General features: G+C 45.8%; 1 protein-coding gene across 1 annotated transcript in view; it reads right to left on the bottom strand.

Annotated features, from left to right (window-relative positions):
* iqgap3 (IQ motif containing GTPase activating protein 3) overlaps nt 1-15,279 on the bottom strand; it is a 136,424-nt gene that overhangs the window by 83,094 nt on the left and 38,051 nt on the right. The window contains exons 10-13 of the mRNA XM_052045848.1: nt 14,014-14,177; nt 10,144-10,231; nt 4,686-4,849; nt 1,504-1,664 (exon numbers count right to left, since the gene is read on the bottom strand). Of these exons, the coding sequence (XP_051901808.1) occupies nt 1,504-1,664; nt 4,686-4,849; nt 10,144-10,231; nt 14,014-14,177 (577 nt within the window). The remainder of the gene's footprint in view (nt 1-1,503; nt 1,665-4,685; nt 4,850-10,143; nt 10,232-14,013; nt 14,178-15,279) is intronic.

Raw genomic sequence — 15,279 nt, 5'->3', positions numbered from 1 at the left:
GAAAACTTGACAGGGACGTAGATTCAGACAACACACAGAACATAAATTATACAAGACAGTGAGGAAGAAGATTCTGCAAAACAAGACGTTAGTGCAAAAAATAAAAGCACACAAATCAGAAACAAATTCATGGTAGTGCTTTGAGATGGTAGTCCATCTTAAACGTAGTTTTCTGTTACTGAGGTAGGATTAGGGTTGCGCAAGTCGGTTCGACAACCTGATCGTTGAAGGGAAGTAGCTGTTCCTGAACCTGGTGGTGTGGGATTTCAGGCTTCTGTACCTCCTGCCCGATGACAATAGCGAGAAGAGGGCATGGTCCGGATGGTGGGGGTCCTTGATGATAGACACTGCCTTCTGGAGGCAGCGCCCCGTGTTGAAGGCATCTACGAGGCGCTGCCTCCAGACAGCATCTCCTCTCATCATGGATCCCCACCACCCAGGCATGACTGAATTTGGATGATCAGCCTTCACCACGTTGAACGGCAGAGCAGGCTCAAAGGGTCAAATGGCCTCCTCCTGCTCCTTTTCCCTGTGTTTCTAAGCAAATGCCAGGTACGAAAGGGCCAGCTGGTTAATCATCCAACTATCAAGTCACCAACCACATTCATCCCATTTTCTAGGACTTGGTTCTCTACTACACCCTCAGGAAACAAATTACAGATTGCACCCCCTGGATGAAAATTAAATTCCTCCTCAGATCCTCTCTAAACCTCTTGCCCCTTATCGACACCTAACGCTGTCCTGGACACTATGAGGAGCTTAAAGCAAAATCAAAATTCAGGTCAGAGGTTCAATAACGCCCCATGCACTGAACATACAGTATGGGTAACGCAGCAAGGAACCAAATGGTCCACGTCATTATAAAGAGAACAAAGAACAGTACAGCACAGGCCCTTCGGCCCACAGTGTCTACATCGAACATGTCAAATTAAACCAAATCTCTTTTGCCTGCACGTGATCAATATCCCTCCACTCCCACGTCCATCGAACAAACACCACTATTATATCTGCCTTCACCACCATGCCTGGCAGCACATTCCAGGGGCCCACCGCTCTGTGTGGGGAAAAAAACTTTGCCCCTCTCACCTTAAACGCGTGCCCTCTAGTATTTGACACTTCTATCCCGGGAAAGAGATGCTGACTGACTACGCCTCTCATAATTTTTCAGGTCTCCCCTCAGCATCCAATATGTCCCACACCAGCCGCTTCACACTCCTCTAACCCAAACCCCTCCTTTCTCACGAGGGAGAAAGGAAGGTTAACACGTTCATCGGGTTTCCCATTTAACTGGATCTATTCATCCCAATAAGCTGCTGAGTTCCACGCTCTCAACATTCCATGGACATAGAAACTTTCCAGAAACACTGTTGCATTTATTGATAACCATGACCCCAGTTCTGGTTTCCCCCATCTATTTTCCTCGAACAAAGGTCTTTAATGGTGTGATCCAGATGGCCCTGAGACACCATCACCACACTGCAGCAAGGAGGGTGCTTCACTTACCGCTGTACGCTCTCATTCTTGACATCGGTCAGGCCCGTCACTGGGCTGAGCAGGCTGCTCCAGAAGGCCCCGATATCTCCTGCTTCCAGGGCTTGATTTATCAATGCCACTGCCGAGAGCATCTCCACAGCAACGTACAACTCCTCCTGAGTCAGCTCACTCTGCACAAAAGAAGATGCGGCACTAATCAGCTGTAGATCCACAAAACACAAGACGCCATTCTGTCACCTTTGCGAAAGAGCGCTCCAATTAAGGCCAGAATCTTACGGCAAGGAAACAGGCCCTTCGGCCCAACTGGTCCATGCCGACTGTGTTCCCCAGTGAGCTAGTCCCACCTGCCTGTGTTTGGCCCACAGCCCTCCAAACCTCTCCTATCCATGTACATATCTAGATGACTTTTAAATGCTGCTAATGTTATAATATTAGTCCCAGTTCCTTCTCCATAGGCCTCACAATTATAAGGTTTAAAAGATATCTGAACAGATACAGAGATAGGAAAGGTTTAGAAGGATATGGGCAAAATGTAGACAAATGGGACCACCTCAGGGAGTCACCCTTGTCAGCATGGAGTTGGGCCTGTTTCCATGCTGTATAACCGTGGCCTCATTGAGTCTATACATTTCACCAGTCTATCCTTCCGCATATTTCCCTGCAACCTATTCTCTCCCACAAACCCATCAACTCCCCAATGATTCTCCATCCACACAGAGTCGCAAATTAATCTCCCCGCACGTGCTTGTGATGTGGGAGGAAACCAGAGCACCCAGGGAAAACCCAAGCAGGAATCAAACTCTGCACATACAGCACTTGAAGTTAGAATCAAAGTTGGGCCACTGGACTTTGCAATGGCAGCACTAACTGTTGTGTCACAGTGCTGCCAGATAAATGGCTTTTAAAAAGGGGTTTTGTGTTGCATAATGAAAAAGGCAAGAAAGCATTAGCACAATACTACAGCTACTAAATGCACTGACATTAAGCAAAGTTGAGACCTCAGACCAAAATTGGAATGAGGGGCAGGGACACAGAGAGGCAAGGTGTTTGATGGTCAGCACTGACTCAGTGGGTCAAAGTGCCCATTTCAGTGTTCTGTGACTCCATGGCTATTTGGTATTGGTTTATTATTGTCACTTGTACCGAGGTACAGTGAAAAACTTGTCTTGCATTTGGATCGTACAGGTCAATTCATTACACAGAGCAGTTACATTGAGTTAGTACAGAGTGCATTGATGTAGTACAGGTAAAAACAATAAGTACAGAGTAAAGTGTCACAGCTACAGAGAAAGTGCAGTGCAGCTAGACAATAAGGTGCAAGGTCACAACTAGGTAGATCGTGAGGTCAAGAGTCCATCTCATCGTATAAGGGAACCATTCAATAGTCTTATCACAGTGGGGTAGAAGCTGTCCTTAAGTCTGGTGGTACGTGCCCTCAGGCTCCTGTATCTTTTACCTGATGGAAGAGGAGAGAAGAGAGAATGACCTGGGTGGATGGGGTCTTTGATTACGCTGGCCGCTTCACCAAGACAGCGAGAGGTAAAGACAGAGTCCAAGGAGGGGAGGCTGGTGTCTGTGATGCACTGGGCTGTGTCCACAACTCTCTGCAGTTTCTTGCAGTCCTGGGCAGATCAGTTGCCATACCAAGCCGTGATGCATCCAGATAGGATGCTTTCTATGGTGCATCGATAAAAGTTGGTGAGTGTCAAAGGGGACAAACCGAATTTCTTTAGCCTCCTGAGGAAGTAGAGATGCTGGTGAGCTTTCAACCAAAGGCAGGAAAGTTCCTCCCAATATTGTGGATTGAATATTTATCCTCCGTAGCATCACTAAGAACTGGTCACTGCTTCATTGCTGTGGGCCAGCTAACCACAGTGACTACACTTCAGCAAGTAACCACGAGCTTCAGGGCACCTCGAGCTCACCAAAGATGCAGTAGAAAATCTCTCTCCCCCCAACAGAGATGGTATGAAAAGATTAATAAAACTACTCTCAAAATTACCCAACTAGTGAGACAATGACAACACATCAACTGAACCACACTGACAACAGCAGCCCTGCTAGCCTCCCACCCACAAGGCAAAAGTATTGACCACACAGCAAGAATGGCAACTCACCTCCTGCACTCTGCAGACCGCAGCAAGTTCACTTGCATCAAGCAGGTACCATAATGCTAAAGCAGCAAAGGCTATTGACTGAAGTCTGGTCCTAGCACTGTTGTGTCCCTGAAGCATTAAAGTGTGGGCAGGGTGTGTTCCACCAACATGACCACTGCAGCTGTATGCCCAGCATGCTTCAGCAACCCACAGCTTCCAACATGCTTCCCTTCAGAACCGTGCACCATGCTACCCGAGTCATCTATTGGCTGTTCCTTCAGCTTGACTGGATTGCAGTAGCCTACAGCGCCGTGGCCAGATTCATTTATTGCCTCGTACACCAGCGTGAATGAAAATCCTTGCACGCATGAAGCTCACAGAGTAAACAGTGTACGTGGTAAGTACAAAAACAATAATACAAGCGCAAAGCAGCAGAATGGTGCAAAGATTGCGCACCCTCATCAAACACAAGGCTGCAGTGTAAGGGACAACGAGGGAAGAATAATAAATGCTGACCTTGTCAGTGGAACAGACATTCCCAGAATTAATTGATAACATTTTTTAAAAATATAAATCACAACCATTTGTCCCAAATCACGACCATTCCCTCGACACGTGGCTCTGAAGTGTGCCTGGGCAGCAAGCGATAACTCTCGTGGCTCTTTCGCCCGTTACTACAAGCTGAGCCCCCCGGTTACCAATGCACTGGAAACAGTTTTTCCTTATTTATTCTCTCAAAACCCTTCGTAAACTTGAACATATTATTAAATCTTGTCTTGTTCTCCTCTGCTGTGAGGAGAAGGACCAGAGATTCTCCAGCATCTCCACGGAACTGAAGTCCCTACATCCTGGTAGCACTGTGATAAATCTCTTCAAACCCTTGATACCTAACCTGGAGTGTGGTCCCCAGAAATGGCCACAGTGGTTCAGCCGACACCTAAACAGGGACTTATTATTAACTGCCTTGCTTTTGCTCTTCATGGAAGTCAGGAGTGGAGGAAAGCCATTTTGGCTGCCTCACAAATATGACTATCGCTCAAGGATGTTTCAGAACCAGTGATTACTGCTGTGGGACAACAGGCCGAGGTTGCTCACCTGTGGTTTCTGCCGCTGCAGAGCGGATAGCTCCCTCTGGTACAGTTCCGCTGCAAATTGGTAGACGTCTGGCAGCTTGGCACTGGAGTCCATCAGTTCCTTCACCGTCTCACCGGGGATCCCCTTGCGCACAGCTGCGTTGATCCTTGCCACGGACTGCATCACTGACCACACAGACAGGCAAACAGTGAATCAGATCAGGGAATGGCAAGCATTGATTGGGACACCATGAGCAAAGCCAAAGAAACTTTGGTTTATGCAGGACAAACCATTTGTCTTTAATACAGTACAAATTACTCTGTGGTGACACGTTCAATTACTAGGAGTCACCTAAGGTGTGAAACATTGGATTGGGTAAACATACCAAGAGAAGTATTAAGGGTTTAACATCTTTGAAAGTAGGTAAATCATTAGGCCCAGATGAAATATATCCCTGGCTGTTATGAGAAGCAAGGAGTAAATTGCAAAGATGGTAGCTGTTATTTTTCAACGCTCCCTGGCTATGGAGTGGAGCCAGAGGAGTGCTTACCAAGTAATTACTTTCCTGCTAGTGTTGGCAAATTATTGGACGGCAAATGCACAAATACACCCTACAAAGTAGTGAGGAACAGAGAGACCTTGGTGCATCTACCAAAGGATCTCTGAACGCTGAACAGGTAGATAAGGCGCTTAAAGTCACATGGGATTCTTTCTTTGATTAGCCAAAGCTTAGAATAGGGAGGTTCTGTATCGCAACACTAATTAGACCACAGTTCAAGTATCATGTATAGTCCTGGCCACCACATGACAGGAAGGATGCACTGGAGAGGGTGCAGAGGAGATTTAGTGAGGGATTTGCCTGGATTAGAAGTTTTCAGTTCAGAGGAAAGATTGGATAGGCTGGTGTTGTTTTCTTTGGAACAGAGGAGGTCTAAATTATGAGGGGACTAGATAGCAAGGACCTATTTATTAACTTATTAGGATGCAGGGCACCATTTGGCTGATTAGGTCAGACCCCCAGCAATCCCATCAGTCGCATTCCCCCTCTCCCTATCACACCAGCAGCCCTGCAACACATTCTCTCTCACTTGAACATCAACTCTTTTTGTATAAAAAGCACTTACCTACTGGAAGTGGCAATCAACACTAGTCAATTAACCTACCACCACATCATTGGTACGTGGAAGGAAACTGAAGCATCCACAGCGTCACAGGAAGAACGTGCAAACACCTCACAGACAGCTCCCGAGCTCAGGATTAAACCTGGATCTGCGAGGCAGCAGGCTGACCACTACGCCATCAACAGGTGACAGATTTAAAGCTACTGACAGAAGGATTAGTGGGGGAGCAGAGGAAATATTTTTTCCACCCAGCTGGAGGTGTGGGTCTGGAACTATTGCCCAAAAAGTGTGGCAGTAGCAGAAGCCCTCCACATCTTTATAAAGTACTTGAGGGTTACGGGGGCGAGGGACAGAGCCAGAAGGTGATATCAGACCAGAAAGACCTTTTGCGACCAGCACGGACACTATGAGTTGAATGGCCTCCTCCTATGCCGTAAGCTTTCAAGGATCTGGGCGTTGAAACAGTCAGCACAGAGACGATGGGCTTCACAACAGGACAGCCTGGAAGGCAAATCATTCGACTGTGGAAGACATCACAGCTGAACCAGATTCTGCTTCCTCCTAATCTGTAGCTACATGTTAATAAGAACATAACCAGGAGTCGGCCATCCTCTGCCTGCTCTGCTATTCATCAAGGTCATGGCCAATCTTCTACCTCAGCCCCATTTTCCTGCATGATCCCTACATCCCTCCAGCGCCTTCATATTGAGTAATCTATGGATCTCCGTTTTTGAAAGAACATCTCAAACGAGTTTCCACTACCCCCCAGGGTAGAGAATTTCAAAAATTTGCCACCTGAGCGAAGAAATTTCTTCTCAGTTCAGTCCTGAACAAACCACTTCCTTTTCTGAGATTGTGCGGCCCCTAGTCCTGAACTCCTCAGTGAGAGGAACATCCTCCTTGCATCCAGCCTGTCAAACACTACATTTTTTAATATAGTTTCAAAGAGAGCTCTCCTTTTTCTTCTAACCTCTAGAAAATACAGCCCCTATCTACTCAATCTCTCCTCATAGGGCAACCTGCCATCCCTACAGCCAGTCATGTGAATTTTCACTGCACTCCATGGCTTCTGTAGCAAGGACACCAACTACTCCATGCGTGCTCTCACTGAGGCCCCGAACAACTACAGCGAGACTTCCTTCCTCTTGTAATAAAGGCCAACATACCAAACCATCTTCCTAATCATATGTTGCATCTGCTTTTAGTGACTTGTGGACAAGCACACAAAAAGGTCCCCTTGAACATCAACACTACCCAATCTCTAACCATTACAAAAATGCCCTGCTTTTCCCTTTTAAGCACCAAAGTGGATGACCTCACATTGTCCCACGTTATATTCCATCTGCCACATTCTCCACCACTCACTTAGGTTTGCCGTGTCCACCTGAAGCCTCGTTACATCCTCCTTCCTAATCATAGTCGCACCAGGTTTTATATCACATTTAGCCCTGTCAGCCAAATCATTGATATGGATAGTGAATAGCTGCGGCAAAAGCATAGACCCCTGCGGTAGCCCACAAGTCACAGCCTTTCCATCATGTTATTCTATAATATTATGATCACACTTCCCTGAAGACCTGTCACAAGATCCTCAATTAACCCTTTCAGAAAACATGATCCAAAGTAGTCTTTTCCTGGTTAGTTCCTCAACATATCAATCTTGTATCTATTTCACAAATTCCTCCCCCACCTTATTATTACTAAATTTGACTTGTTCAATCTATATGCAGATTAAAGTCCTCGATGATTACTACATCACCCACGTTGTGTACACCTCTGCCTGATTTATGCTGTGTTCAATATTACGACTACCATTCAGTGGCCATAAATAACTTACACCATGTTTTCTCCCATTTTTTGTTTCTTAGCCTGACCATATTGGGTGTTCTGTGAGCACCATCCCACAGGAAAAGTTCTCCCCAGCGTTGTGGATGAGATCTGCCTCTCAACTAGCATTGTAAATATCCCAGTTGGTCAGACCTGGCTCCTATTAGGCCTGGAGTGTGGTTTCCACCCCAGCAATCCAGTTAAAACCCTCCTCAATGATTTTAATTGTACATCAGGGTCTGATGATCCAAGATCATTTCTCAGCACTGTGCTGATCTCCCCCTGTATTAATAGTGCTACACCACACCTTCGTCCTCTCTCTTGTCCTTGCTAAATGTCCTTGAACATTCAGCTCTGAGCTTTGGTCATCCTACAACCTCATTTCAGTAATGACAAGTAGATCATACCCATTTATTTCCAATCTGCATCATTAATTCATCTACCTTGTGTATGCTGCAACCACTTTGATTAATTAAATTTCTCCCCCCCCCCACCGCTGCCTGCCTTTGTTTCTGCAGTCTGTTTATTTTGCTTTCTACTTTTCTAATCCCTCTCATCCCTAGATTCCTTTTTGTGGTTCCCACCCCTTTGCATTGCTAGTTTAGTCCTCCCGAAAAGCACAGGGAAACCATTGATGAGGATTCGAAATTGGCTGTGTGGGAGAAGACAGAGAGTGGTTGTGGATGGTTGTTTCTCAGACTGGAGGCCTGTGACTAGTGGTGTGCCTCAGGGATCTGTGCTGGGACCATTGTTGTTTGTTGTCCATATCAATGATCTAGATGATAATGTGGTAAATTGGATCAGCAAGTTTGCTGATGACACTAAGATTGGAGGCGTAGTGGACAGTGAGGGAGGCTTTCAAAGGTTGCAGAGGGATCTGGACCAAATGGAAAAATGGTCCAGAAAATGGCAGATGGAATTTAATGCAGACAAGTGTGAGGTGTTGCATTTTAGAAGGAGAAATCAAGGGAGGACATACACAGTAAATGGTGGGGCACTGAAGAGTGCAGAGCAACAAAGGAATCTGGGAGTCCAGATACATAATTCCCTGAAAGTAGAGTCACAGGTAGACAGGGTCGTAAAAAAAGGCTTTTGGCATCCTGGCATTTATAAATCAAAGTATTGAGTCTAGAAGTTGGAATGTTTTGGTGAGGTTGTATAAGTTATTGGTGAGACCAAATTTGGAATATTGTGTGCAGTTCTGGTCACCGAACTACAGGAAGGATGTCAGTAAGATTGAAAGAGTGCAGAGGAGATTTACTAGAATGTTCCCGGGTCTTCAGGAGTTGAGTTACAGGGAAAGATTGAGCATGTTAGGACTTTATTCCTTGGAGCAGAGAAGAATGAGGGGAGATATGATAGAGGTTTACAAAATGATGAGGGGCATAGACAGTGAATGCAAGTAGGCTCTTTCCACCTAGATTAGGAGAGATAAGTACGACAGGACATGGCTTTAGGGTGAAAGGGGAAAGGTTTAGGGGGAACATTAGAGGGAACTTCTTCACCTAAAGAGTGGTGGGAGTGTGGAATGGGCTGCCATCTGATGTGGTAAATGCAGGCTCGCTCTTAACTTTTAAGAGTAAATTGGATAGACACATGGACAGGAGAGGTCTGGAGGGGTATGAGCTGGGGGCAGGTAAATGGGACTAGCAGAATAACATTTCGGCACAGACTAGAAGGGCCGAATGGCCTGTTTTCTGTGCTGTTGTTTTCTATGGTTCTATGGAGGAGCACTGTCTAGTTTCCCCATAACACACATAGCTTCTGGGGAAGAAGGAAAAAAAAGTTGAAAAGGAGCCAGGTTCAGCCAACTCCACTGTCTATAATGAGCTAGTCGAGGGGCAACTTTAATCCAGACAATGGAGAGTGCATTCTGTGGACTGGTTCCCACGAAACACAAGAGGGGGAAAACTGGATCAGATTAATGTCTCATTGTCAGGGCACCTGTGTTAATGGAGCACTTTCCCCAGTCCTACAGCAGGTCAGTCCAGATGTGCTCCAGACACTGAAGCGGATCTCAGACGCACTGGCCGACTGAAGCGAGGCAGGCATGCTTCTCACTGAGCCACAACCAACACCTCGGTCAACAGAACAGCACGGTGACACCGCTAGATCTGCTGCTTCACAGCTCCAGTGACCCGGGTTCTATCCTGAATTTCAGGGCTGTCTGTGTGTGGAGTTTGCACGTTATCCCTGGGACCACGTGGGTTTCCTCCTGGGTGCTCCTGTTTCCTCCCACAACCCAAAAGGCGTGCAAGTTTGATTAACTGACGACTGTAAAATGGTCCCTAGCACGTAGGTGAGTGATAGAATCTGGCAGAGTCGTTAGGAACGTGGAGAGTAAAATAGAATTAACGTAGGATTAATATAAGTGCGTGTTTGAAGGTTGGTGCAGACTTGGCAGGTCGAAAGACTCGTTTTCATTCTGCACGACTATGTCTCTGACACTATTGCCTCACGTGACAACAAGGCTGGGGAAAAGCATGCCAGGCGTACTATGGCTTTGTAAGTCTTGAAGCTTTCCTACTCACTGCACAGGTGGACACTGGCGTTTTCATTGGCTGCATGAACAGCAGCCTGGAGTTCTTCCTTCTCCAGCGGGTCCATCATCCCCAGCTCCTGAGGGCAGAACAGCAGTGAACACCATCAGCACACAACAGGAGAGAGGGACTCAAGACGAGCAAGGGTGTATACAGCATGGGAGGCCTGCAGGTGGCTGGCCGACTCCACTTCTGTGGCCACCCTTTGGGATAGTGACAGTAAAGTAAAAGTTTCACAGGTTAGCGGAATTTACAACACTTTGCTTTCACACAAAATGCTGGAGGAAATCAGGTCAGGAAGCATCTATGGCAAGAAAGGGACAGTCGACATTTCACGTCGAGACCCTTCATCTGGACTAGCAATGGACAAATTGCCACACCAGACTCAGAGAATGGTGCAGCACCAGAGGTAACCCCTGCTGCGTCCCAAGGTTCGTCCCTGCTCTGGTTATAATTTGTGGACCGCACACAAGCCACAACAGAATACTGTGACATAGGACAGTCTTCACAACGGCAGCCTTATACAATTTAAATATAGATTCAGACTCATTTAGGTGTCAATTATCACTGTTCAGTTTAACACCCTGACACTTGCGATCACAATTTGGGTTCAACCCATAATCCAAATATCTCTGATAGAATTAGAATTTTCCCCCAATAGGATGTGCTCCCTATGGGCCATGTCAGAAAATATCAAGTACTTTAAATGTAAATTATACCTCAGAGTGCTCTCCAATTAGTCCCACTCCCCTGCTCTTTCCCCACAGCCTTAAAAAATGTTCCTACTTCATGCATTAATCCAATTCCCTTGAGAAAATTCCTGTTGAATCTTCTTCCCCCACCCTTTCCGACAACACATTCCAGATCATAACATGCTACAGAAAATTACACTGTTCATCTCCCCCCCTCTGGTTATTTCATTGCCTAATCACTACCTCTCCTACCAGTGGAAAGATTTTTCTCCCCTCAGGATTGTGAACACCTCCATCAAACCTTACAGCTGGGGTATTTAAATTCAGGTAGTAAAATAGATCTGGAATAAAAAAATAATGATGGCCACAGAACAACCAGACTGTAAAAATCCATCTGGGTCATCAATGTCCTTCTGGGAAGAAAGATCTGTCATCTATGCTCAATCTAGTCTGCAAGTGACCTGTGAGCCACAGCGATGTGTCCAGCTCTTAGCCCCCCTCTGAAATGGACCAGCAAACTGCATTTCAGGAGCAGACCACTAAGCTCAGGGCTAACCTGGGATCAGTATCAAGTGTTGGCCCTGTCAGTTATGCCCACATGCCCTGCAGAAATGAATAGAGTAAAACTTTTTTCCGAAGCTGAGGCAGAGGATGGCAGTTATTTTACCCTCTGGCTACCCCATTTAAAAAATAAAGAGATTGTTGGAGGTAAAATAAAACACATTTCAGTTAAAAAAAAATTAGAACATAGAACAGTACAGCACTGGACAGGCCATTCAGCCCACAATGTTGTGCCGATCATGATAACAGTTATATTAAATGTCCTCTTCCTCTGTATCATCCATATCCCTCCATATCTCAAAGCCTCTTAAACTCCACCAAACTGCCTGCTTCCACTGCTACCCCTGGTAACCCATCCCAGGCACCTACCGCTCTGCGTAAAACACTTGCCCCTCACATTGCCCTTAAATTAAGTGTAAAAGGTTCACTGAAGCCCTGAATAGCCTACTGCCAATCTGCAAATAACAAAAGTAAGATTCCCATTGCCGCCTTTAACGAAGGAATGGATTTGTTTTCCTTGGGGCAGAGGAGTCTGAGGGGCGACCTGACAGAGGTTTACAAATCAAGGGGTGTGGCATAGATAGTACAAAACTTTCCCCCACAGTAAAGGTGTCAAAGACCAAAAGGGCATAGATTTAAGGTGGAGTAAGAGGAGAGAAATTTTTCTCCCCCCACCCAGAGAGTAGTTGAAGTTAGATATTTAAGACAGTGGGCAAGGTTTGAGGTGGTCACCACCTCAGCCTTTTGAACATCTACAAACCACAAGTCAGGGGCATCATGAAATACTCCCCATTGCAGAAGTATCGAAAATAGAGGGCACAGGTTTAAAGGGGATCTGAGGAAGAACCTTTTCACCAGAGGACGTTTGGAATCTGGGACACACTGCCTGAGGCAGTGGGCGAGGCAGAAACTCACGCAACAATTGATTAACTACAAGAGCAATTGAATCACCCAGGCATGGATGGCTACTTGGTAAATGGGATTAATATGGATGGGTCAGCAGGGACACTTCAGGCTGATGGGCCCGTTTCTGTGCTGTACAATTCTACACCTGAGTGGGTAAGGCTGAAGGAAGGCAAAGTGCCAGCGTCCAACAGGTACATCCACACACTGGGATCAAGGGAGTGGCAAGAGCCTGAAAATCATCACAGACCGGGGATCTAATGACTGCCAAATGCACTCCACAGCAAAACAGTATCCATTGAAAAGGGGAGCTAACTACAGAGCATTCAGCTTATTTGTGTCTATGACAAAATATTTCTGCCTTTGATAAAATATAAGATCATTCTAAAGCAAAAATCATAGAAAATCAAGATTTCAATTGGGATCCAGAGTCTTACAATTGTACAGCACAGGCTCTTGGGTCCACCATGTCAAACCGACCTTACTCATCTACACTAATCCCATTTACCCTCACTACGACTGTATGCCTTACCTGTCTAAATGTCCCTAAAACGTTGCTATTGTATCTGATTCCAACACTTCCTCTGGCAGCACATTCCAGATATCAACCACTCTGTGAAAAAAGGTTTCGCCTCAAATCCCCTTCAAAACTCCTTCCTCTCACCTTAAACCTATGCCCTTACCATGAGACACGACCTTCCTCAACTATCCAGAATTTGATTCTTAACATACAACAGAGAAAGATTTTAAAATATTTACCATTAGCAATGCTTTGGCAATAGATAGGCTCTTCCTATTTCCTCTATTTCCACAGGCAGGAGAGCCAATAATTAGATGACTCTAACCTATTGTTTGTTAGTTCATCAAGTACAGATGTCGGCATGTCAAAAACGCAAGAAAATGCAGAGTTGTGGACACAGCCCAGTCCATCACACAAACCAGCCTCCCTCCACTGGGTCTGTCTACACTTTCCACTCCCTCAGGAAAGCAGCCAACATAATCAAATACCCCTCGCCACCTGGTCATTCTCTCTTGTCCTCTCTCCCGCTGGGCAGAAGATACAAAAACTTGTCAACATACCACCTGGCTCAAGGACAGCTTCTATCCCACTGCTACAAGATTCCTGAATGGACCTCTTTTACACTAAAGCTGAACTCTTGATCTCCCAATCTACCTTGTTGTGGCCTTTGAACTTTAGTCTAATGCACTATACTTTCTCTGCATTATTTTGTGCACTATGTATGGAATGGTCTGTCTGGATGGCATGCAAACAAAGCTTTTCACTGTATCTTGGTACAGGTGACAATAATAAACCAATTACCAACTACCCACAATGGACATGGTGGGTCAAATGGCTCGTTACTGTGCTGTACAACTCTATGAATATACTGTTAGGGCCATGGAGGTTGAACCACGAAAACAGTCTTGCATGCATGCATTGTGTCCATGCATACGTGTATCTTATAGAAAGTGGCATTGAGAAGGGAGGATGCTGTCAGCAGACTGATACATCCTCCCCAGTGAAGACAAATGTGATTCGCTCACATGGAGAGTAAACACAACTGGCTTTTGCCTGCATTTCTGTGTCCGGCCTGGGCATAATCAAGTCTAGTAGTGGAGAGAAGAGGCAGAAAGCACTCATGTGTCACTGTTCAAGAAAAATAAGGAAAAGGCAAATACATGAATAAAAAGCAACATTTAATACCAGTGCTTTCTGCTCGCGATCGACGATGAGCTGATCCATGTACCACTCCGTGTTTTCCCGGTTAACCTCGTGTAGACTCAAAGCCGGACTCTGCAGAGCCAAGTACAGAGCCTGTGCATCTCTTCTCTCCAGTGCCTCATCCACGTACTCCAGGGCAGCTTGCACTGAGAAGGCGAGAGTCACACATTACAGGGCATGGGGCAGGTTAGTGGCATAACAAACATAAATAAGAGTACGCATAGCCCCTTGAGCCTGCTCTGCTATTCATCGTCCACACCAGATCCTTTATCTCAACGCCAGTTTCCACCGATCCTTATATCCCCCCCAGATTCCCTTAAGGTACAAAATTTAATCAAACTCAGCCTTGACAATTAAACACCCATAATGAAATAGAACAAAGTCAATACATGTGAAGGGAAGCAGACTGTTGTTTTGGAGGATATTAGGTACCAAGACGACGCATGTAGATAATTTATTTCTTTTAGCTCAGTCAGGGAGCATAAAAATATACAGAACAAAATATACAGGGGTGGCACGGTAGTGTAGTGGTTAGCATAACACTATTACAGCGCCAACAACCCGGGTTCAATTCTGCCGCCGTCTGTAAGGAGTTTGTACGTTCTCCCCATGACTGTTTTGATAACTTTATTAGTTACACGTACATCAAAACACACAGTGAAATACATTTTTTGCATAGAGTGTTCTGGGGCAGCCCGCAGTGTCGCCAACGCTTCTGGCGCCAACATAGCACGCCCACAACTTTCTAACCCGTACGCCTTTGGAATGTGGGAGGAAACCGGAGCACCCGGAGGAAACCCATGCAGTCACGGGGAGAATGTACAAACTCCTTACAGCAGCCGGAATTGAACCTGGGTCACTGGCGCTGTGATAGCATTATGCTAACCACTACACTACCGTGCCTGTGCATGTGACAAATTATATTAAATATTAACAAAATTCTTGCAGTTCTACAGCGGGTCAAGCAGCAGTAGTGGAGGTAGAGGGATGGTCAATGTTTCAGGTCGGGACCCTGCAATCAGGACGTGACATAGGGTCTCAACCATCCCTTTGCCTCTACAGATGCTGCTCGACCCACTGAGTTCTTCCAGCAGTCTATTTTGTCCCAGATTCCAGTATCTGCAGTGCCTTATGTCCCTTGCGATTCTACAATGTATTTCATTGACATTCCAAAGTGCTTCTCAGACAATTAAGCATTTTGGAGTAGACACAATTTTAGTGTCAGAAACACACAAGGCAATTTGCACA

This window comes from Pristis pectinata, chromosome 40 (assembly GCF_009764475.1).
Source record: "Pristis pectinata isolate sPriPec2 chromosome 40, sPriPec2.1.pri, whole genome shotgun sequence".
Taxonomy (NCBI): Eukaryota; Metazoa; Chordata; class Chondrichthyes; order Rhinopristiformes; family Pristidae; genus Pristis; species Pristis pectinata.
Note: the sequence above shows the minus strand (reverse complement) of the source record. Positions and strands in the feature narration are given on the sequence as shown.